General features: G+C 49.1%; 2 protein-coding genes across 2 annotated transcripts; one reads left to right on the top strand and one right to left on the bottom strand.

Annotated features, from left to right (window-relative positions):
- Nucleotides 1-1,787: 1,787 nt before the first annotated feature.
- LOC310683798 (aflatoxin B1 aldehyde reductase member 4-like) lies at nt 1,788-13,153 on the top strand. Its single transcript, XM_083454185.1, has 7 exons — nt 1,788-2,113; nt 5,301-5,488; nt 7,480-7,584; nt 8,858-8,954; nt 9,341-9,443; nt 10,576-10,705; nt 12,762-13,153. The coding sequence occupies exons 1-7, from the start codon at nt 1,819-1,821 to the stop codon at nt 12,921-12,923; spliced, it is 1,080 nt and encodes a 359-aa protein (XP_083310311.1). The 5' UTR covers nt 1,788-1,818; the 3' UTR covers nt 12,924-13,153.
- Nucleotides 13,154-13,454: 301 nt separating this feature from the next.
- Nucleotides 13,455-23,191, bottom strand: MRTO4 (MRT4 homolog, ribosome maturation factor). The gene is made up of 8 exons (XM_083454319.1): nt 22,996-23,191; nt 21,015-21,073; nt 20,582-20,685; nt 18,780-18,861; nt 18,076-18,143; nt 15,676-15,827; nt 14,936-15,012; nt 13,455-13,717 (listed from the first exon to the last, which is right to left on the bottom strand). The coding sequence occupies exons 1-8, from the start codon at nt 23,021-23,023 to the stop codon at nt 13,556-13,558; spliced, it is 732 nt and encodes a 243-aa protein (XP_083310445.1). The 5' UTR covers nt 23,024-23,191; the 3' UTR covers nt 13,455-13,555.
- Between the last annotated feature and the right edge of the window lie 340 nt (nt 23,192-23,531).

Below are 23,531 nucleotides of genomic sequence, written 5' to 3'. Positions count from 1 at the left end.
GTGCCTCTGAGCATGCACAGAGCGTTTCCCCTCTCTGAAGGCTTCCCTCCTCCTTCTCATCATTAGGCCTTTTTTAAAAAGTCATTCCTAGCCCAATTTTCCTCCAGAGGAGTTCAAGCTAGGGGCTTGAATCCAATGCTAGTCCTACTCGGAGTAGACCGACCAAAGTTACTAGACACGGATAACTTAGGTCCATTCAGTTGGAAGCAGTAATGTTCCTAAATACCAGTCGCTGGAAACCACAGGAAGGGAGAGTGCTTTAGCACTGGAATCATGCGTTTGAGCATCCCATAATATCCACCGTGAGAACAGGATGCTGTCCTGTTGGCTTGATCCAACAGGCTTGGGGTCTTCCTGGATGCCCCTTGTTCGCCAGTGATTTTTGTGGTTGTTATCTATATATTTGCCAGTTTTAAAATACCACTTGACTGACGAAAACCTCTCTATAAACGGTTCATATCCAAACTATGCAAAACGTTTACTAAAAAGTGCCAGTAAAAATCTAAAGCTCAAGAAGAAACGGGCACAGAATCTATCCGCCTACTGATAAATTTATCAACCAGCAGTTTTAAAACAGGAACAACCAATGACATATTAAGCAAATGATTTGTTCCAAATTGAGTCTCGGCCAAGCCTACCTGGCAGGGCTGTTGCTCTGATTAAATGAGGAACGGCAGGGAGAAACATTGAGCTCCTTGGAGGAAAAGATGGGATGGAAATGCAGTAAATAAAACAAACCAACGAAGGTTAAAATGACATGGCAGGATTTGTTGTCGTTTAGTCGTGTCCGACTCTTCGTGACCCCCTGGACCAGAGCACGCCAGGCACTCCTGTCTTCCACTGCCTCCCGCAGTTTGGTCAGACTCATGCTGGTAGCTTCGAGAACACTATCCAACCATCTCGTCCTCTGTTGGCCCCTTCTCCTTGTGCCCTCCATCTTTCCCAACATCAGGGTCTTTTCCAGAGAGTCGTCTCTTCTCATGAGGTGGCCAAAGTATTGGAGCCTCAGCTTCAGGATCTGTCCTTCCAGTCAGCACTCAGGGCTGATTTCCTTCAGAATGGAGAGGTTTGATCTTCTTGCAGTCCATGGGACTCTCAAGAGTCTCCTCCAGCACCAGAATTCAAAAGCATCCATTCTTTGGCGATCAGCCTTCTTTATGGTCCAGCTCTCACTTCCATACATCACTACTGGGAAAACCATAGCTTTAACTATACGGACCTTTGTTGGCAAGGTGATGTCTCTACTTTTTAAGATGCTGTCTAGGTTTGTCATTGCTTTTCTCCCAAGAAGCAGGCATCTTTTAATTTCATGACTGCTGTCACCATCTGCAGTGATCATGGAGCCCAAGAAAGTGAAATCTCTCACTGCCTCCATTTCTTCCCCTTCTATTTGCCAGGACGTGATGGGCCCAGTGGTCGTGATCTTGGTTTTTTTGATGTTGAGCTTCAGACCATATTTTGCGCTCTCCTCTTTTACCCTCATTAAAAGGTTCTTTAATTCCTCCTCACTTTCTGCCATCAAGGTTGTGTCATCTGCATATCTGAGGTTGTTGATATTTCTTCCAGCAATCTTAAGTCTGGCTTGGGATTCATCCAGCCCAGTCTTTCGCATGATGAATTCTGCATATAAGTTAAATAAGCAGGGAGACAATATACAGCCTTGTCGTACTCCTTTCCCTGCATGGCAGGATAAGGGACGCGAATTTATCCGGCAAGGCTCTTCCTTCGCTTCTGGAATCAGGAAATTCGAGACGGTCCCTTCTCCTGGGAGGAGGTAGGAGTGGAAAAGAGGCGCTGACGCATGCGCAAACAGTGGTGATGCGATTGCCTTTGCCCAGGACCTGGTGGCGAGTTCGAGTTCTGCCCGAGGCAGATCGAGCTGCTGCAGCCGCCGGGATGTCGGGGCTACGCGGGCAGAGCCGCGGGGTGCGCTCGGTGCTGGGCACCGTGGAGTTCGGGCGCAGGGCAGACGCGGCAGCCAGCGGGGCCATGCTGCGCGCGTTCCTGGCCCGCGGGCACTGCGAGGTGGATACCGCGCATATGTACGCCGGGGGCGAGTCGGAGCGGATCCTGGGCGCCTGGCTGGCGGCTGAACCCAAGGCTGCGGCGGCAGGTAGGTAGGGCTGCTCTAGACGTCGTCGAGCCCAGCTGGCCGGCAACGGTTCATCTGAGCGCATGCAGAGTGCCTCGCACGCGTTGACAGGTAGCCGCGAACTCTCACCCGAGCTCAGTGGAGCTTCATCAGGATTCGAATCGAGTTCCGTTTTGCAGGCGCGCCTATAGGAGTCCTGGCTGGAAGGGGAGAGCGTCTGTCTTGCATCATGCAATTCAATTCCCACGGGCATCTCAGGGTTGGGCTGGGAATGCACCGTGCCTGAAACCCTGGAGAGCTGCTGCCGGTCAGTGTAGACGTAACTGGGCTCGGTGGACCAGTGGTCTGGCAGCTTCCTATGACACGCTGAGGTGGGGGGGGGGTGTCTGCTGCCTAGACCAGCCTGCAAAACAGCAACAACAACAGAGCAACTGTGCATTTGAGCATGCACCGAGTGCATTTCTCCTATCTCCCCACCCTTTCCATGCAGTCAAAACTGATCCAATTCCACCCCCACCCCCATTTTAAACCCATGCTCAACTGTCCTCATTCTTTGTCTTTCTTTGATAGTTTGGCCTTTCATTTTCTTAATTTTCATCGGTTGTTCCAGCAACATCTGGAAGGCCAGAGACATTGAAACATGGATTCCCCATCTCTGGGTGCAGCCTTGCCCACTGAAGCTCAAAAATGGACCAGTTGCTTCAACCACACCAGATCATTAATTAGGTTCCTCCACCAACCAGGCACATTAGCAACATGACCCCTGCATCTTTTGGTCTCTCTCTGCTCTTAAATTTATTGCCTCAGAGGGTTGATAATCTGGTTATTCAACAACTCAAAGGGCTGGAAATCAATCAAAAGGGCTGTCTTTATAACCCTTGCCTTTATTCCAGTGGTCAAAAGTCTCCGGGGAAGTTTGCAAAGATCCCTGATTATACTGAAAGCCTTCCCACCTAATCTGAAGGCCAGTTGAAGTTGCTAAGCAGCTTGAGAAGGGAAAGGAAATTTGAACATAGAATTATAGAAGCTGGAAGGGACCCTGAGGGTCATCTAGTCCAACCCCCCACAATGCAGGCATCTCAACTAAAGCAGCAGTGGCAGATGGCCATCCAACCTCTTCTTAAAAACCTCCAAGGAAGGAGAGCCCCCCACCGTCCAGGGGAGACCGTTCCACTGTCAAACAGCTCTTAACAGACAGAAAGTTTTCCCTGATGTTTAGTTAGACTCTCCCTACATAAAGCCACTAGTTCGAGTCCTGCCCTCCAGAGCAGGAGAAAACAAGCATGTTCCCTCTTCCATTTGACAGCCCTTTAGGTATTTGAAGATGGCTGTCGTATCCCCATCAGTCTCCTCTTTCCCAAGCTAAACATTCCCAGCTCCCTCAACCTTTACTCCTAAGGCTTGATTTCAGTTTCTCCCAAGTGTACTGCTGCTTATTAGGGCATAGGGGGTGAAAAAGCCTTTAACAACCCAAGGGCCACTTTTCCTTCTGTGCAGGCTTCCGGGGGCCAGATGCAAGGGATGGGCAGGGCCAGAGGGGGAAGTGGGCAGAGCAATGGATGCAAATTTTAGCTTTGGGCACTAGACTAGTTTCCTACACACACAATAACTGTCCGCCATCCAGTCAAGGAGGAGGCATGGTCAGAGTTCAAGGTCATGTTCCTGAGAGCAGGTCCGTTGGGGGTGTGGCCTGTGGGGAGGGGTGTGGCTTGGGGAGAGCCCTGGGGGGCCCAGATGGACAGACTTGCTGGGCTGTACTTGGCTCTGCCTGCCTTGTTAATATTTGTTTGCTCCTCATCCTGGTTTTGGGGACTCCTCTTTACAGAATGACGTGGGTGGCGCTGTGGGTTAAACCACAGAGCCTAGGGCTTGCCGATCAGAAGGTCAGCGGTTCAAGTCCCTGCGACGGGGTGAGCTCCCGTTGCTCAGTCCCTGCTCCTGCCAACCTAGCAGTTCGAAAGCATGTCAAAGTGCAAGTAGATAAATAGGTACCACTCCAGCGGGAAGGTAAACGGCGTTTCCGTGCACTGCTCTGGTTGGCCAGAAGTGGCTTAGTCATGCTGGCCACATGACCTAGAAGCTGTATGCCGGCTTCCTCAGCCAATAAAGCGAGATGAGTGTCGCCACCCCAGAGTCGGTCACGACTGGACCTAATGGTCAGGGGTCCCTTTACCTTTACAGAGTGCAGTCAGAGTTCCTTCCCTTCCCTGATCATACCTTCTTTGGCGATCACTCATAGCCTAGTAAGATTGTCTTCCATGAACACAGTTTTAAAAGTGAGTCCGTAAGTGACTGTGGAGGCCAATTCTGGATCCACATGTCCTTCCACAGTGGGGACATTGGTTTCTGGGTGGGAGTTGATCACAGTGTGGATTTGCCAAGCGTGCCTTCCTTTTAGCACGTTTCTCCCTTGCGTCCTGAATTCGAGCGTCTTCAAAGTCCACGACACCTTTGATAAAAGCTGTTCTCCAACTGGAGCGCTCACAGGCCGGTGTTTCCCAGTTGTAAGTGTTTATACTACATTTTTTTAGATTTCCCTTGAGAGGGTATTTAAACCTCTTTTGTTGACCACTGGCTTACACTTTCCATTTTTAAGTTCGGAATAGAGTAGTTGCTTTGGAAGACCATAATCAGGCATCCGCACCACATGAACAGTCCAACGAAGTTAATGTTGAAGAATCAATTGCTTCGATACTGGTGATCTTTGTTTCTTCCAGGACATTGGCATTAGTTTGCCTGTCTTCCCAAGTGAGGTGTAAAATTTTTCGGAGACACCGTTGATGGAATTTTTCAAGGAGTTGGAGATGGCGTTTATAAGTGGTCCATGTTTCACAAAAGGTCTGGGTTTGGGGTGGGTTTTTGGAAGACGCCTGTGTGTGAATTTGTTTTATGTGTGTAAATCAGTGCATGCTGACCAATGCACAGTCTTTGCAGTAAGGCTCTACAGTGGTACCTCGGGTTAAGAACTTAATTCGTTCTGGAGGTCAGTTCTTAACCTGAAACTGTTCCTAACCTGAAGCACCACTTTAGCTAATGGGGCCTCCTGCCGCCGCCACACGATTTCTGTTCTCATCCTGAAGCAAAGTTCTTAACCCGAGGTACTGTTTCTGGGTTAGTGGAGTCTGTAACCAGAAGTGTCTGTAACCTGAAGCATCTGAACCCAAGGTACCACTGTACTTCCCTGATCTACTCCTCTCTTCCCCACCAGTCAAGGTAGCCACCAAGGCAAATCCATTGGAGGGCAATACTCTGAAGGCTGATTGCATTCGCTCCCAACTGGAGACCTCCCTCCAGAGGCTGCAGGCAAAGAGTGTTGACCTCTTCTACCTCCATATGCCCGACCACAAGACCCCCCTGGAAGAGACGCTGAAGGCCTGCAATGAGCTACACAGAGAGGTGCAAAAACGGGGGTTTTCTGAGGGGGGCGGGAAACTGATTCTCATGACTGGGCGGCTCATTTGGGCCTCCCGGTTGGTGTTTGATGTGCTGCTTTTGTATCCCCCTTTCCTTCTAAAAGGGACGCAGGTGGCGCTGTGGGTTAAACCACAGAGCCTAAGATCAGAAGGTTGGCGGTTTGAATCCCCGCAACGGGGTGAGCTCCCGTTGCTCGGTCCCTGCTCCTGCCAACCTAGCAGTTCGAAAGCACCTCAAAGTGCAAGTAGATAAATAGGTACCACTCCGGCGGGACGGTAAACGGCGTTTGCGTGCGCTGCTCTGGTTCACCAGAAGCGGCTTAGTCCTGCTGGCCACATGACCCGGAAGCTGAATGCCGGCTCCCTCGGCCAGTAAAGCGAGATGAGCGCCGCAAACCCAGAGTCGGCCACGACTGGACCTAATGGTCCCTTTACCTTCTCCTTCTAAACAAATCGAGGTGCCTTCCAATCCCCGAGTTAAAATAACACACATGCAAGGCCTGCAATATTCCACACTGGTGTCTGGAATAGAGGAGTTTCAAAGGTCATGAGTTCCATTCGAACCGCCGTTCATTCAGCACAATCTGCCGTGCTTCCTTTCTGCTGCAGTTCGCCTTCTGCCAAATACAAACCTTGTTTGTCTCACTCTTGTCTGCTATCTGACCTAAAGTTGCATCGCTGTTTAAGTCACTTACATTTGCTCTGACATCAAGGAAACACCCAAACAGGGCAGGGGAGGGGGGAAGAACCCTTAATTAGATTTTATTAATTTATTTATTTGCATTTACATTCCACCTTTTTTCATCCCAAGGAGCTCCAGGTGGTGTACATTATGGCCATAAATTATGCACATTTAACTTGTCCTCATTGAGTTTTATTTGCATGGCAAAAAAAAAAAAAAAAAAAATTAAATTAGAAAGGGGCAGAAAGGGGATGGAGTCCCAGGAAAAATGAGTTTGGTTATCCTGCATGGTATTGAAATTAATGGGTTTTGACTTCATCATGACTTCACATGATTTTGTCTTTAGGTGCAATCCCTGGAGCGTAACCCCCATGCAGATTGTGGGCCTACTGTACATTGTTCTTACCGGCCCCCCGAATTAATTTAATTTAATCCAATCCAGTCTAATCCAATCCAATTTAGGTGAGGCTAAGAGGCAGTGAGAGATTTTACTTTCTTGGGCTCCATGATCACTGCAGGTGGTGACAGTAGTCACGAAATTAAAATACGCCTGCTTCTTGGGAGAAAAGCAATGACAAACCTAGACAGCATCTTAAAAAGCAGAGACATCACCTTGCCAACAAAGGTCCGTATAGTGAAAGCTGTGGTTTTCCCAGTTGTGATGTATGGAAGTGAGAGCTGGACCATAAAGAACGCCGATCGCCGAAGAATTGATGCTTTTGAATTCTGGTGCTGGAGGAGACTCTTGAGAGTCCCATGGACTGCAAGAAGATCCAACCTATCCATTCTGAAGGAAATCAGCCCTGAGTGCTGACTGGAAGGACAGATTGTGAAGCTGAGGCTCCAATACTTTGGCCACCTCATGAGAAGAGAAGACTCCCTGGAAAAGACCCTGATGTTGGGAAAGATGGAGGGCGCAAGGAGAAGGGGCCGACAGAGGACGAGATGGTTGGATAGTGTTCTCGAAGCTACCAGCATGAGTCTGATCAAACTGCGGGAGGCAGTGGAAGACAGGAGTGCCTGGTGTGCTCTGGTCCATGGGGTCACGAAGAGTCGGACACAACTAAACGACTAAACAACTAAACAACAAGAGGCAGTGACTGGTCTCCCACAGTCATCCATTCATGGCCGAGAGGGAATTTGAACCCTGGTCTCCATTGTCCCTAGTCCTCATTTAACCACCAGATCCTTTGGTCTGATCCAGCACCCAACCTCCTCTTCTGGTCTTAAGATCGTTTGTGAACATAAAGCTAAAAATACAGAGGCTTATTTGTTTTTTTTCCTTCCGACAGGGGAAGTTTAAGGAACTGGGTCTCTCCAACTATGCCTCGTGGCAGGTGGCGGAAATCTATGGCATCTGCAAGACCAACAACTGGGTGTTGCCAACAGTGTACCAGGTGAGAGCTGGGTGGACGAATGGAGGTCTTCTCCCCAAGTTGTTTGGTCAGGGCTGGGCAACCTGTGGCCCCTCCAAAGATGTCTGGACTCTCAGCTTCCATCACTCTTGACCATTGACCAAGCTGGTAATGGTTTAAGTCTGTGTATTAGAATCATAAGGGACACGGGTGGCGCTGTGGGTTAAACCACAGAGCCTAGGACTTGCCGATCAGAAGGTTGGCGGTTCGAATCCCCGCAACGGGGTGAGCTCCCGTTGCTCGGTCCCTGCTCCTGCCCACCTAGCAGTTCGAAAGCACGTCAAAGTGCAAGTAGATAAATGGGTACCACTCTGGCAGGAAGGTAAACGGCGTTTCCATGCACTGCTCTGGTTCGCCAGAAGCAGCTTAGTCATGCTGGCCACATGACCCGGAAGCTGTATGCCGGCTCCCTCGGCCAATAAAGCGAGATGAGCGCCGCATCCCCAGAGTCGGGCACGACTGGACCTAGTGGTCAGGGGTCCCTTTACCTCATTAGAATCATAGGATTGTAACATTGGAAAGTCCTGCACTGAGTCTACAAAGCCCAGCCCTTATACTCCAGCTCAGACACTGAGACCACCTGCAGAAGTGTTGCTGCTTTTTCTTTTTAATGTTTGGTGTTGCATTGTGTTTTTATTATTGGACAAGAAACCAAGCCTTGATTGGTCCTGTGGAATTCTCTGCCAGCCGGTGCCTTCTGTGCCAGCCTTTAAACACATGCTGAAAATGTATCTGTTCTGCCAGGCTTATGCAGGTAGTTTAGAATACATATTTCCATAATAGCTACTTTCCAATGTTTTTTTTTTAAAAAAAAACCCTACATGGTTTTTATTGGATGAACACCAACTGCTGGAAACTGAAAGAGGGGAGAGGGCTCTTGGGCTTGAATCTTGTTTGCAGGTGTCCCATTGGGGAACACTGGTGCCTGGTGATATTGGTGATTTCTTAGATTTCTATACTGCCCTTCATCCGAGGCTCATAGGGCAGTTTACAGTACGTATGAAAGCACAAAAATCCACAACATAATTGGAAAGAGAACAATTTCTCTCTCCCCTCCCTTCTCCCGATGTCAAGTGGCAGGGAGTTCCAAAGGTGCTGCCACAATAAATGACCAGTTTCTTACAAATGCAGAACGGATATTCGATGGCACCTGTAGTAGTGGCAGTTCCCCAGTGGGCAGAAGGGATTTTGCAACACAACGGTCTGCTCCAAGGCTACTTTATGAATTTTGTTTTTTACTGTCTTTTTCCCAAAGGGCATGTACAACGCTACGACGCGCCAAGTGGAGACCGAATTGCTGCCATGCCTCAGACATTTTGGGATTCGATTCTACGCATATAATCCGCTGGCTGGTACGGGTCTGGCAAGGAATGGCAGGGAATGGGGTGGTTTCAGTGGCTGCAAAACTTTAGGCACAAGGCGAAAATGTTTCTCTTCAATCAGGCTGATTAACAATCTATGTTTGGGGTATTTTTTGTGGGTATTTGTCTTGTTTTTGTTTTGTGTTCTCATTTTGTATTTTTTCTGTTGTGAACTGCCTTGGGATCTTCACACAAAATATGCATATTAATTAAATGCATCGTTGTTGCTGTTTTATGGGCAGAATGACAGACAAATCCAAAGAGGCACTGGAGTTTTATCAGTGGGGTGAGAAGGGAGTGGATTGACCTAAGTGAGGCACCTTCGCTTATAAGGTTCTAGTCCCTAACGTCTGGGCATTCACTTTCACCTCTTGCAGGAGGGCTCCTGACTGGGAAGTACAAGTACGAAGACAAAGACTCGAACCAGCAGCCAGCTAGCAGGTTTTTCGGCAACGACTGGGCCAAAATCTACAGGGACAGGTGGGTCTAAAGATGGCAAAAGGAGCTTGCATCTTGAAGGCAAGGGATGACTCAGTTCTGTTGATGTAGGAAGAGGCTAGCTTCTTGAACACGGGGGCAAGAAATTAAACTGCTAATGTTGGGAAGCAGTTCTTGTTTTTTGGAGGAAAGAGGTCAGAGCAATAAATACAGGGTTAAAGGTGAAGGGACCCCTGACCGTTAGGTCCAGTCGCAGACGACTCTGGGGTTGCGGCGCTCATCTTGCTTTATTGGCCAAGGGAGCCGGCGTACAGCTTCCGGGTCATGTGGCCAGCATGACTAATCCGCTTCTGGCGAACCAGAGCAGCGCACGGAAACGCCGTTTACCTTCCCGCCGGTGCGGTACCTATTTATTTACTTGCACTTTGACGTGCTTTCGAACTGCTAGGTTGGCAGGAGCAGGGTCCGAGCAACGGGAGCTCACCCCGTCGCGGGGATTCGAACCGCCGACCTTCTGATCAGCAAGCCCTAGGCTCTGTGATTTAACCCACAGCGCCACCCGCGTCCCTAATACGGGGTTAGGGGAGTGATTTTGTTAGCCATAGCACTAAATGGAACCTCTAGGCGCAGAGGCAGTCTACCTCTGAACACCAGGTGCTGCCTCCCCATCCTGCATGTGGACCAGATGGCGTGATACAATTTTAACTGCCATCTATTACTGCCATTTTGCTTTTGTATGTAAGATTCATTCAGATATACACATTTAAACATGCAGAATGTAAAAAGGTAAAGGTACCCCTGCCCGTACGGGCCAGTCTTGACAGACTCTAGGGTTGTGCGCCCATCTCACTCAAGAGGCCAGGGGCCAGCGCTGTCCGGAGACACTTCCGGGTCACGTGGCCAGTGTGACATCGCTGCTCTGGCGAGCCGTTTACCTTCCCGCTAGTAAGCGGTCCCTATTTATCTACTTGCACCCGGGAGTGCTTTCAAACTGCTAGGTTGGCAGGCGCTGGAACCGAACAGCAGGAACGCACCCCGCCGCGGGGATTCGAAATGCCGACCTTTCGATCGGCAAGCCCTAGGCGCTGAGGCTTTTACCCACAGCGCCACCTGTGTTCCTATGCAGAATGTAAATGACCTTAATTTTTATTTTTATTTTTAAACAACTCTGCAGATATTGGAAGAAGCATCATTTCCAGGGGGTGGACTTGGTCGAGAAAGCCCTCCACGATGCGTATGGCTCGAACACACCCAGCTTGACCTCAGCCGCCCTGCGCTGGATCTATCATCACTCAAAGCTGCAGGTAATGGTGAACTTTTCTGCCAGCCTGGTATGGTACGGGGAAGAAGTTTCTGTGTGTGTCTGAGGCCAGGTCTAAACTGTTCTACAGTGGTACCTCGGGTTACATACACTTCAGGTTACATACGCTTCAGGTTACAGACTCCGCTAACCCATAAATATTACCTCAGGTTAAGAACTTTGCTTCAGGATGAGAACAGAAATCGGTCAGCAGCGGCACAACAGCAGCAGGAGGCCCCATTAGCTAAAGTGGTACCTCAGGTTAAGAACAGTTTCTGGTTAAGAACGGACCTCCAGAACAAACTAAGTTCTTAACCAGAGGTACCACTGTATTCCTAAATCAATCAATCAATGACTTCTGGTAGGTGTAATATTCTGGAGGTGACATATGCTACTTACCGTATTTTTCGCCCTATTGGACGCACCGGCCCATAGGACGCACCTAGTTTTCAGGGCGGGAAATCAAGGAAAAAAATATGATTTCCCCCCCGCAGCTCTGGGAGCAGCGGACAGGCTGTACGCAGCCTGTGCGCTACTCCAAGACCTTCTCCCTGCTGTTGCGGGAGGTGGCGGAATTCCCCCACCTCCCGCAAAAGCTCACAGGAGCCGTGCGCAACTCCTACGGGCTTTTCGACCAGGAGGGAAAAGGGACGGACTCGGCCAGTCAGTCCCTTCTCCCTCCTCGGGGAAAAGCCCCCAAGAGGGGCGCTCTTCAAAGGGTGTGCGGCTCCTGCGGGCTCCTAGAAAAGCCCTTTAAAGAGCGCGCGGCTTTTGCCTGCTTTTGCGGGAGGTGGGGGAATTCCCCCATCTCCTGCAAAAGCCCACAGGAGGGAGAAGGGACGGACTCGGCCAGTCAGTCCCTTCTCCCTCCTCAGGGAAAAGCCCCCAAGAGCGGCGCGCTCTTTAAAGGCTGCGCGGCTCCTACGGGCTTTTCTACGAGGTGGGGGAATTCCCCCACCTCCTAGAAAAGCCAGCGGAAGCCGCGGAGCCCCTTTAAAGAGCGCACGGCTTTTGCCTGCTTTTGTGGGAGGTGGGGGAATTCCCCCATCTCCCGCAAAAGCCCACAGGATGGTTGGAGAGTAGCGGGATGGCGTCGCGCGCCTTCCTGCTGCCCCCCATCCTCTGGGGCTGGCGAGGGGGGAAGTGCTGCTTTCCCCCCCGCCAGCCTCAATGCCGGGATGGAGAGTAGCAGGAAGGCGTTGCGCGCCTTCCTGCTGCCCCCCATCCTCTGGGGCTGGCGAGGGGGGAAGCGCTGCTTTCCCCCCCGCCAGCCTCAATGCCGGGATGGAGAGTAGCAGGAAGGCGTTGCGCGCCTTCCTGCTGCCCCCCATCCTCTGGGGCTGGCGAGGGGGGAAGCGCTGCTTTCCCCCACGGCCAGCCTCAAAGAGCAGACTCTCCTGGCTTCAGCGGAAGCAACGCAAAGCCTCCGGAGCGCAGGCTTCGGAGGCTTCGCGTTGCTATCGCTGAAGCCAAGGAGCCTGCATTCGCCCCATAAGACGCACATACATTTCCCCTTCATTTTTGGAGGGGGAAATGTGCGTCTTATAGGGCGAAAAATACGGTATATCCCCTGCTCTCAATTTTTTATCCTCACAACCACCCTGCAAGATTCATCAAGGGGAAACCTGTATTATTATTATTATTATTATTATTATTATTATTATTATTATTATTATTATTATTACTTTATTTATTTATACTCCACCCATCTGGCTGGGTTTCCCCAGTCACTCTGAGCAGCTTCCAACAAAAGATTAAAAATACATTAAAACATCAGTCATTAAAAACTTCCCTAAACAGGGCTGTTCGACTTCCGAGGCGCGTTCGAAAACGGAAATCAATTACTTCTGGGTTTTCGGTATTCAAAAACCGAAATGTTCGGCTTCCGAGATGCTTGAAAACGGAGGTGCCACTGTATACCCCAAGTGTCCAAATTTGGCGTCCTTTTTTCATATAAAAAACCCAAACGTTCTTTTAATTTTGCTGTCAGCTTTGCCCTTCCTCGTAAGCCGAGTCTTCCAATGTTCACCTTTCCCCCTTCTTCCTCTTTTCCCCCCTAGGCTGACCTTGGCGATGCTGTGATCATTGGGATGTCCACCATGGATCAGTTGCAGGAGAATCTCAAGTGCAGTGAGGAGGGTCCCCTCCTGCCCGGCGTGGTCGAGGCCTTTGAGAAAGCTTGGCATCTCACAGCCCACGACTGCCCCAACTACTTCCGCTGAAGGCTTCTGCAGCCTCCGGGAGAAACGAGAGCACCCACCGGAGACCCCCACCCCTCTGAACTCCCATTTCCCCACAGACACCCCCTTCTGATTCAGAGATTCCTCCCTTTCCCTTGGAATAAACCCAAGCCAACACCTCCGTGGCCTTAGATCAAGAGAGCACTTTTCCCCGGCAACGCTTTCTGGGTCCCTGAAAGTGGCTTTCATCCTTCAAAATAAAAATATTGGTTTTAGCTCTCTTCTCTGCTTCCCCCCTCAGAAGTTGTGCACGTCAAGTAGATGCTTCTAACACTTTGGAACTCCCTGCCTGTTGATATCAGGCAGGTATCTTCGCTGTACCTTTTGGTGCCTGCTAAAACCAAGGTTTTCTGGCTGGCAGTCTTTTCCCAGCCCTACCTGGCGATTCCTTCGGGGACTGAACACCTGGGCCTTCTGCATACCAAGCAGCTGCTCTGCTAAGCTAGAGGAAACAGCTTGGGTTTATCCAAATTGGGGTTTTTTAAATGGTGTGTAAAGGAAACAGACCAAAAGTTCAAAAGTTCTTCATACAGGTTTATATCTATATATAAAAATACGATAAATAAAGTCCTTAGATGAGCAGTTTAGTCCTATAGGAACAGTCTTGCTCCTGCCTAGTTGTCATCCTCATCACAGTTATCCTTTTCCTCCTCTTCCTCCATCCCTTCTGTGACGTCCTCTGCCTCCTCGGCCAGCTGCTCAAAGTCTCCTGTCTCGGCATTCCACACGCTCCTGATCGTCACCTTGAACTCTGCCATCATGTACCCAAAGAGTTTCTGAAACGAAAGAGAAAAGTGATTGCCACGCCCAATGTCCTCAGCCACAGCTGCTTATGCCAAGAAACAAAACACACAAAACTGCCTTCTCTTTGTACCTAAATCTGTATCTTATTTGTCTAGCACAAGAGCTAAATTTCTGTAGTTGAGGAGTGAGGGTGGGCTTCTTCCCAGGTGTCCACTTCTGGGACTGTACCCAAACAATGAGGTCTAGCAACTTGAAACAAGTATGATGTGGTTCTGAACTGAGCCACTCTTCCTCTCCATGAGAAAAGGACAGAAGAGGGAGGAGACTAGACAGCGGAAGTAAAGGTAAAGGGACCCCTGACCATTAGGTCCAGTCGTGGCAGACTCTGGGGTTGCGGCGCTCATCTCGCTTTATTGGCCGAGGGAGCCGGCGTACAGCTTCCGGGTCATGTGGCCAGCATGACGAAGCCTCTTCTGGTGAACCAGAGCAGCGCACGGAAACGCCGTTTACCTTCCCGCCGGAGTGGTACCTATTTATCTACTTGCACTTTCATGTGCTTTTGAGCTGCTAGGTTGGCAGGAGCGGGGTCCGAACAACGGGAGCTCATCCTGTCGCGGGGATTCGAACCGCCGACCTTCTGATCAGCAAGTCCTAGGCTCTGTGGTTTAACCCACAGCGCCACCCGCGTCCCAGGCAGCGGAAGAGGTAGCAGTATTCATTATATTTACAGCCCAACTTTTTCTCCACGGGGCTCAGGGGGGCATACATGGTTCTCCCTCTGCCCTCATGTAATCTCCACAACAACCCTGTGAGGTAGGATTAGGCTGAGAGAAGACAGTGATTGGCCTGAGGTCACTTCCCTTATGCTTCACGGCCAAGTGGGGATTCGAACCCTAGTCTCCCAGTTCCTAGTCCAACGCTCTAACCCAGTGTTTCTCAAACCTGGGTCCCTGGCTGTTGTTGGACTACAACTCCCATCGTCCCCAACTAGCAAGACCAGTGGACAGGGATGATGGGAATTGTAGTCCAACTGCAGAGGTTTGAGGAAACACTGCTCTAACCACTACACCGTGCTGTCTCTCGCAGTAAAGCACCAAAGTCCGCAGGGATGAGATTCATTGACTCCAAGCTTTGACGCGTCGACCTGTAAGGAAGACTCCTTGCACAGCAGCAATCAAAGACACCCGCCCCCAGGCCTCGGAGATCCCTCGCTTGAGGGATCCACCCCGCGTTCTTTGCCACTTGCTCACCAGGATACGTGCTTGTTCAGGGGTCAGGATGCTCCCCTCTTTGCAGACCTCGTAATCGGAGATTAAGGTCACCACTCCTGCAAACAAGAGAGGAAGATTAAGAGGGGAGGTGGCCGGAATGAATTGGATTATAAAAGTCAGTTGGCCCATAACCTGGCCATAGAATCATAGAATCATAGAGTTGGAAGAGACCACAAGGGCCATCGAGTCCAACCCCCTGCCAAGCAGGAAACACCATCAGAGCACTCCTGACATATGGTTGTCAAGCCTCTGCTTAAAGACCTCCAAAGAAGGAGACTCCACCACACTCCTTGGCAGCAAATTCCACTGTCGAACAGCTCTTACTGTCAGGAAGTTCTTCCTAATGTTTAGGTGGAATCTTCTTTCTTGTAGTTTGGATCCATTGCTCCGTGTCTGCGTCTCTGGAGCAGCAGAAAACAACCTTTCTCCCTCCTCTATGTGACATCCTTTTATATATTTGAACATGGCTATCATATCACCCCTTAACCTCCTCTTCTCCAGGCTAAACATGCCCAGCTCCCTTAGCCGTTCCTCATAAGGCAGGAGCTCAGGAAGCACTGCTGGTACCAATCAGGGTTCCAGAAATGGGTGGAAGGCTGGCAGAGGATGTGGGGGAAAGGATTTTTTTTTTGCTTCCTTGCAGAGAAGGTGTTCGGAGCTATTCCAGCGCCGTTTCCCGCCGCTATCCCGGATTGTTAACTCCGGGACACATCGCCCACCTTTTTTCAGCGCCGTCGGGAGCCCCAGCTGCCGCAGCTGTGGCTCCATGGAGTGGGGAAACTGTTCTAAGGGCCCCATATCCAGATTGACGGTGAAGGTTGCTTTGTTCCCAGCTCGGGCGAAGTCGTTCTCTTTAAACTGCGAGAACCACCTGGGGAAGGGAAGGAAGCGACAAACCTATTAATCTTAGCTGTTTGCAAAACCTTGGAATCTGGATTTAATATTTATACGCCGCTTTTCTAAGGAAAGAACGCTCAAAGTGGCTTACTATACAAAAAAGAAGGAAACAGGCAAACAAAATAGAAAACATAAGAATGGCATACAATCATACCTCATGTTACATCTGCTTCAGGTTGCATGTTTTCAGATTGTGGACTGCCGAAACCCGGAAGTACCGGAATGGGTTACTTCCGGGTTTCGGCAGTCGTGCATGCGCAGAAGCACTAAATCATGCTTTGCGCATGCGCAGATGTGCCAAATTGCAACCCGTGCGTGCGCAGACAGGGTTGCAAACACTGTGGGTTGTGAACGTGCATCCTGCACGGATCACGTTCGCAACCCGAGCGTCCACTATACAGTGGTACCTCGGGTTAAGTACTTACCGTATTTTTTGCTCTATAAGACTCACTTTTCCCCTCCTAAAAATTAAGGGGAAATGTGTGTGCGTCGTATGGAGCAAATGCAGGCTGCGCAGCTATCCCAGAAGCCAGAACAGAAAGAGGAATTGCTGCTTTCGCTGCGCAGCGATCCCTCTTGCTGTTCTGGCTTCTGAGATTCAGAATATTTTTTTTCTTGTTTTCCTCCTCCAAAAATTAGGTGCGTCTTGTGGTCTGGTGCGCCTTATAGAGCGAAAAATACGGTACTTAATTCGTTCCGGAGGTCTGTTCTTAACCTGAAACTGTTCTTAACCTGAAGCACCACTTTAGCTAATGGGGCCTCCCGCTGCTGCCGCGCCGCCGGAGCACGATTTCTGTTCTCATCCTGAAGCAAAGTTCTCAACCTGAAGCACTATTTCTGGGTTAGCGGAGTCTGTAACCTGAAGCGTATGTAACCTGAGGTACCACTGTATCCATATTACAGTATCAAGAATTATGACATATTCCAGCTTCCTGTTCCTAGCTGTTTATAGAACATAAGGAGGACCCTGTTGCTGGATCCGGCCCACGGACATCTAGTCCAGCATTCTAGTCTCACAGGGGCTGAACAGTTGCCTGTGGGAAGCCAGCAAGCAAGACCTGAGTACCAGAGCCCTCGCCCCTGCTGTGATTTCCAGCAACTGGTATTCAGAAACATTGCTGCATCCGACTTGTGGAGGCAGAGCCGAGCCATCATGGCTAGTAGGCATTGATAGCCATCTCCTCCTACTCCATGAATTAGTCCAATCCTCTCTTAAAGCCACCTTAAAGTTGGTGGGCATCACTTCTCCTTGTGGGAGCGAGCTCTACATTTTAACTGTGTGCCATATGAAGTACTTTCTTAGGGCTTAGGACCCTCATATCTACGGGACCACCTCTCCTGGTACGCCCCACAGAGGACCTTAAGGTCCATGAATAACCATAGTTTAGAGGTCACGGACCCTAAGGAAGTCAGACTATCCTCCACCAGGGCCTTGTTGGGATACTGCCAGGGAGACAAAGTCCATCTTGACCTCCATGTCGTCTCTGGACATCCATCAATCTCCCGTAGACACGCAGAAATAGCTTGAAAAGGATCCAGAGCTCTTGTGTGAACTCTGCTGTGTGCAAGAGCTCTAGAATGTGGAAAGCTATTTCTGGAGCTTCTGTCGCTAATTGCTGATACTGCGTGTCTACGGGAGATCAATGGACGTCTGGAGATGACATGGAGGTCAAGATGGACTTTATCTCCCTTCTCAGTGATGGCTCTGACCTGGTGGAATGCTCTGTCCCATGAGACTAGGGCCCTTCGCGATTTAACCTCCTCCCGTCGGGCCTGTAAGACAGAGCTATTCCACCTGGCCCTTAATTTGAATTTACCCTGATCTTTTATTTCCCTTCTCTTCCCTCGCCCTCCCCTTTTATGAAGATTAACCGCTCTGAGACCCCACAGCTAATTCTCTCCTGGACTCCTCGCTGGCCCACGTAGGACTAATTCAGCCAGCTAGCCCTGGGGATTATAGATGGATTTCCCCTAAATTGATTTCTGAACTTTGAATTTTATTGTTATTCATGTTTTTATACTGTATTTTATGCTGCTTTTACAATTAAGTGTTTTAAAATTGTTGTTAGCCGCCCTAAGCCCGGTTTTTGAACTGGGAAGGGGAGGGTATAAATAAAAAAATATTCTATCTATCTATCCATCCATCCTGAGTCTTCCAATGTCCACAAGCAAAATGTTATCCCCTAACGTTATAGCGACAGAGACGACTCGGGAAGGCTTACTCTGAAACTTCCTCTTTGGTGCGATTGGTGAAGAGAAGTCCAACTTCTCCCCGCAGATGCTTACTGACCTGAAAAACAAAAGGAGAATGGAGATAAAAGAGAAATATTCACTGCGTGCCCCTAATTCGTCACACGCAGAATCTAAGTTGCTGAAGTCATGGATGAAGCTGTTTACACTCCAGACACCCCTGTAGAGGATTCCCTGTCCTGTGTGACTAGAATGTGGCCTTCCTGTAATCTCTTCCTGTGTTGCTTTCCTGTTGAATTCTTGGAGTCCTGCGTAGGTGCTGTTCCGGCACATTGCCTTCCAAACAACCCTGACACGGATAGCTCCAAGTCTCTAAGTGATGTCATGACCCTGCTATCTAACTATACACATCCCCTGTTTTTATCACCACAGACTAGAGGAATGTTAAGTGCACTCTATATAATCTCTGCGTACCACCCTATCAATCATAGATTACTATGTTCCTGTACCCTCTCTATCTAGTGATGTGTAATATCTGAATGTAACCCTCTCATATGTGTATGTAATAGTACAATGCCTTTACGTACCCCACGTGTAACCAATCAGCACCAAGCGCATATGCAGCAATGGGGGTAATATACAATAAAAGGGACTCTCTTAGACTGGGTCTGGGAGATGCCTCCCACATGAACACCCACGACTCGTCTGCCGGTTATTTCAACCCAAGACACCCCACCTGGTGTAAATTATCTTTGTATTCGTCGGCTGGGCTCCGCCCTAAGGCCACCATCATCACTTTGTTTTTCCCGAAGAATATCCTGCAAAAAAGGAAATCAATCGATCGAATCTACTGCAGGAGGAGACCCCAATATCAAACATTCCAAACCAACATGCTCTTACTCAACCAACACTTAGCTAATGCATTTTGGGAGTATATTTAAGTCAGCAATGCAGACAATAATCCATGGGTTAAGTAGATTTAAGGAGCAAATCACTGTGGGATGTAGCAGTCTCTTCTGCAAGGGCCAATGATCTCAAAAGCCTGCTCTGAGTAACTCAGGGCCTTTACTGTGGCTGCCCTTGTTCTGCAAAACAGCATCCTGGTCAAGATATAGTTGGCACCCTCTAGCAGGAATTTCCAGAAATGATTGAATACCTATTTGTTCCGACAAGCTTTCCAAGCTAGATGACTGGATGTCTCTACCATGGGTGACTATTCTGTATTGTATTACAGTATTTTTCGCTCTATAGGACGCACTTTTTCCCCTCCAAAAATTAAGGGGAAATGTGTGTGCGTCCTAGGGAACGAATGCAGGCTCCTTGGCTTCAGTGATAGCAACGCAAACCCTCCGAAGCACAGAGGGAGAGCTCCCTCCACGCTCCGGAGGCTTCGCGTTGCTATCACTGAAGCCTGGAGAGCGAGAGGGATCAGTGCGCACCGACCCCTCTTGCTCTCAAGGCTTCAGGGATAGCCGCCTGAAGCCTTCGGAGTGCAGCACGAGTTCCCGCTGCACTCCACAGGCTTCAGGTTCCTTTCGCTGAAGCCAGGAGAGCAAGACTCTCCTGGCTTCAGCAGAGAGGGAGAGCTGCGCAGCGCCCCTTCAGCCAAGCAGGAGGAGAAATGGAAGGGGCTCTGTTTCTCCTGCCGCTTCGCTGAAGGGGCGCTGACCAGAGAGGGGGAGAATTATTTTTTTCTTGTTCTCCCCCTCTAAAACAAGGTGCGTCCTATGGTCGGGTGCGTCCTATAGAGCGAAAAATACGGTACTTTTGCTTTAATCTCATTACTGTTGTGTTTAAACTGCTTTTATTCTACATTGTTGACTGTTGTGTAGGAAGTGACTAAGAAATGGATGATAATAATAATAATAATAATAATAATAATCCCCACCACCTCAGAGTCATGTCCTTTCCAGGATACTCCATTCCTCCACTACGACAGTTCCCCCAATCTTTTCAACAATTATCTTATGGCTGCTGAGCATGCACAGTCCTCCATCGTTCAGGGGGAGGTTTTCCCTGAAAGGTGTTTTTTCTTTCTTTCTAAGTTAGAATCATAGAGTTGGAAGAGACCATAAGGGCCATCGAGTCCAACCCCCTGCCAAGCAGGAAACACCATCAGAGCACTCCTGACATATGGTTGTCAAGCCTCTGCTTAAAGACCTCCAAAGAAGGAGACTCCACCACACTCCTTGGCAGCAAATTCCACTGTCAAACAGCTCTTACTGTCAGGAAGTTCTTCCTAATGTTCAGGTGGAATCTTCTTTCTTGTAGTTTGGATCCATTGCTCCGTGTCCGCTTCTCTGGAGCAGCAGAAAACAACCTTTCTCCCTCCTCTATGTGACATCCTTTTATATATTTGAACATGGCTATCATATCACCCCTTAACCTCCTCTTCTCCAGGCTAAACATGCCCAGCTCCCTTAGCCGTTCCTCATAAGGCATCGTTTCCAGGCCTTTGACCATTTTGGTTGTTAATCCAAACAGTTTTGCAAGCAGGTCAGAGAAAGAGTCACAGCCGACCCGACTTCTTCTTTTTACCTGCTGTGCTTCCAGGCATTCCGAATATCCTTCAGTTTGTTGTTTCTCATGTTGGCGATGGAAAAAATAAAGAGATACTTGTAGGTGTCCACACATTTCCGCAGCTGGAGGTGAAGAAGTTTAGAAGTCAGAATGTAAGAAGAATATATGCTCTAAATAGAAACAGCCTTCAAGATTCAGAAGGAAGGAAGTGACCTTTAACGTTTCTGTTTTTGGGGTGAGGTAGTTATGTTATCATTATGTTGCTTCTGCCATTTTATATTATGGACTCATTTTACTTTTTGTGCTTTCTGTTCTAAGACAGGGAGAAAAATAAAAAAAATCCTTCAAGACTCTGCATTTACGTGACTGTAAATTGCGACATAATCCCAAGCCCTTTCTCCAAAGCAATTTTTCACACGGGATCAGAGTCATAGTTTGCAATGTTGCTTACCTCTTCTATTAAGCTCTGTTTAACTTCTAATCCTTTTTTGGCTGTTTTTGTCAAGGAGACTGGAAGGAAGAAGAAAGAGATTCAGTTCCATATGGTACACCAGCTGGGCAGCCACAGGGAGAGCCTAGTTAAGGCAGTTTCCTGGGCAGACCTGGAGTTTGTGCAAACCTGATGTTTCGCTCAGTGTTATATTTGACTTATTGCTTTACTCTGCAGCAATTGTCACAGTTTTGGTAAGTTAGGCTATTATTGTTATCATCATCATCATTATATATTTATTTATTTATACATAGCGTTCTTCCCTGACAGGGACTTAAGGCGGACTGCAGATAGAAATAAGAACAGCTAAAAACATAGGGGGGTGGGGGGTGGGAAACAATAATTAAAGAACAATGAAGCATTAACAGAATTAAAACTATATGCAGTGGTACCTCAGGTTACATACGCTTCAGGTTGCAGACTCCGCTAACCCAGAAATAGTACCTCAGGTTAAGAACTTTGGTTCAGGATGAGAACAGAAATCGTGCTCCGGTGGCGTGGCGGCAGCAGGAGGCCCCATTAGCTAAAGTGGTACCTCAGGTTAAGAACAGTTTCAGGTTAAGAACGGACCTCCGGAAGGAATTAAGTACGTAACCAGAGGTAGAAGAAGAAGAAGAGTTTGGATTTGATATCCCGCCTTTCACTCCCTTTAAGGAGTCTCAAAGCGGCTAACATTCTCCTTTCCCTTCCTCCCCCACAACAAACACTCTGTGAGGTGAGTGGGGCTGAGAGACTTCAGAGAAGTGTGACTGGCCCAAAGTCACCCAGCAGCTGCATGTGGAGGAGCAGGGAATCGAACCCGGTTCACCAGATTACGAGACTACCGCTCTTAACCACTACACCACACTGGCTCCACAATGAGCTTGCTTGGCCATGTTCACAGAATGGAAGATGGCAGGATACTATGGGGAGCCAGCTTCCAGCACCAAACCCATTGACAGACAACATCAACTCCGCTGTGTGGGAATCCTTTGCAAAGGACACGCAGTGCCTGAAGACAGGCAGTCAGGCCGTGCATCCATAGCAGTGACCACGGGAGGAATGACTGCTGCGAGGAGTGCAGAGACGAAATGCCTGATGCATCTGTAGCAGCACAAGCAGGCGTTGTAACTCTCCAGTGGCTTCACCTCCACTGTCTCCTGAGACAGATGGACCCAAACAACAATACTATAGATCCGTGGTTCCCAAAGTGGGGCACATGCCCCACAGGGGGGCAATTTGATTTTTAAGGGGGGGGGCAATTCGAGAATGAGCTACTAACAGTTAATGGGGCCTCCTGCTGCTGCCGCGCTGCCAGAGCCTGATTTCTGTTCTTATCCTGAAGCAAAGTTCTTAATCTGAAGCACTATTTCTGGGTTAGCGGAGTCTGTAACCTAAAGCGTATGTAACCTGAAGTGTATGTAACCCGAGGTACCACTGTATAAGGGCAGGCACACCTTTGTTCTAGGGAGCACCCTGTTGCAACAGATCAATAAAGATCAGGCTTGCTAGCTTTGCTTCTCAGTATTCTCTGGTTGGCCTCTAATTTTCTCCTATTGATGGAGAACCTACAAAGGACCCTATAAGAGCTCTTGTGTCCCCCATAAGGGAATAAGGGCATATTTTGTTTATTACACAGGAATCTTTTGCCCAACATGGGACTCGAACCCACGACCCTGAGACTAAGTTGTCTCGCGCTCTACCGACTGAGCTGTCCCCTCAGTCTAATCCTAGCCTATGAGAACCATAAAGTCACGACAAAAGCAACACGGCACCAGCCCCCTCATTAATACAATAATAATGGACAATATTACGGCTATACAGTATAGGTATAGCTTCCAACGTTTTAATTATCACTCTTAGGCTACATAAAGCTCTGAACACTAAGCATACATAGGTTTGTGTGTGGGAAATACATAGGTGCGTAGGAAAACGCTCCTTGAGGACATGCGGCATCACTCACCCTTCTTGTCCCGCTTGGACTTGGGCATCTTGTCCAACACGTGGGTTCTGCGCCTTCTTCCTGCTGCTGCTCGGCGCGGGGGCTGATGGGAAGGACGTAGGCGACCAAAAAGACGCCCGACTCGCCAAGAGGAACCCTTCCCTCTCACCTCTCCGCAACCGCCGTCGAAGACGCCCGGCGACCTTCTCGGCTAATTAAACTGCGCTATAAGACGGGCTGAACGAGGCGCATCAGTTTTTTTGTAATCAGGCGATTTGGGTAGACAGTCCCGAGAGGGGTCCTCGCGCTGTCTCGGGTGGCTCCTCGTCATAGGCAGGACCCCGGGGCTGCTTCCGCTCAAGGCCTGACGGTCTCCGTCACATAGAGTTTGAAAGGAAGATACGCCCTGGAGGTTCAACTTCTGGGTTAACTTTGGACACCATCTCCACCAGCTTTCCACGCAGAAAGTTCCAGGTTAAATGCTTATCTGCGCCTTCGGGTCGCGCTGGTAATCCATGTTGCTGCTAATTAATAATGTTTTCAAACATTTCTACCCC

The sequence above is a fragment of the Podarcis tiliguerta genome (assembly GCF_965153285.1).
Source record: "Podarcis tiliguerta genome assembly, chromosome: 8".
Lineage (NCBI taxonomy): Eukaryota > Metazoa > Chordata > Lepidosauria > Squamata > Lacertidae > Podarcis > Podarcis tiliguerta.
Note: the sequence above shows the minus strand (reverse complement) of the source record. Positions and strands in the feature narration are given on the sequence as shown.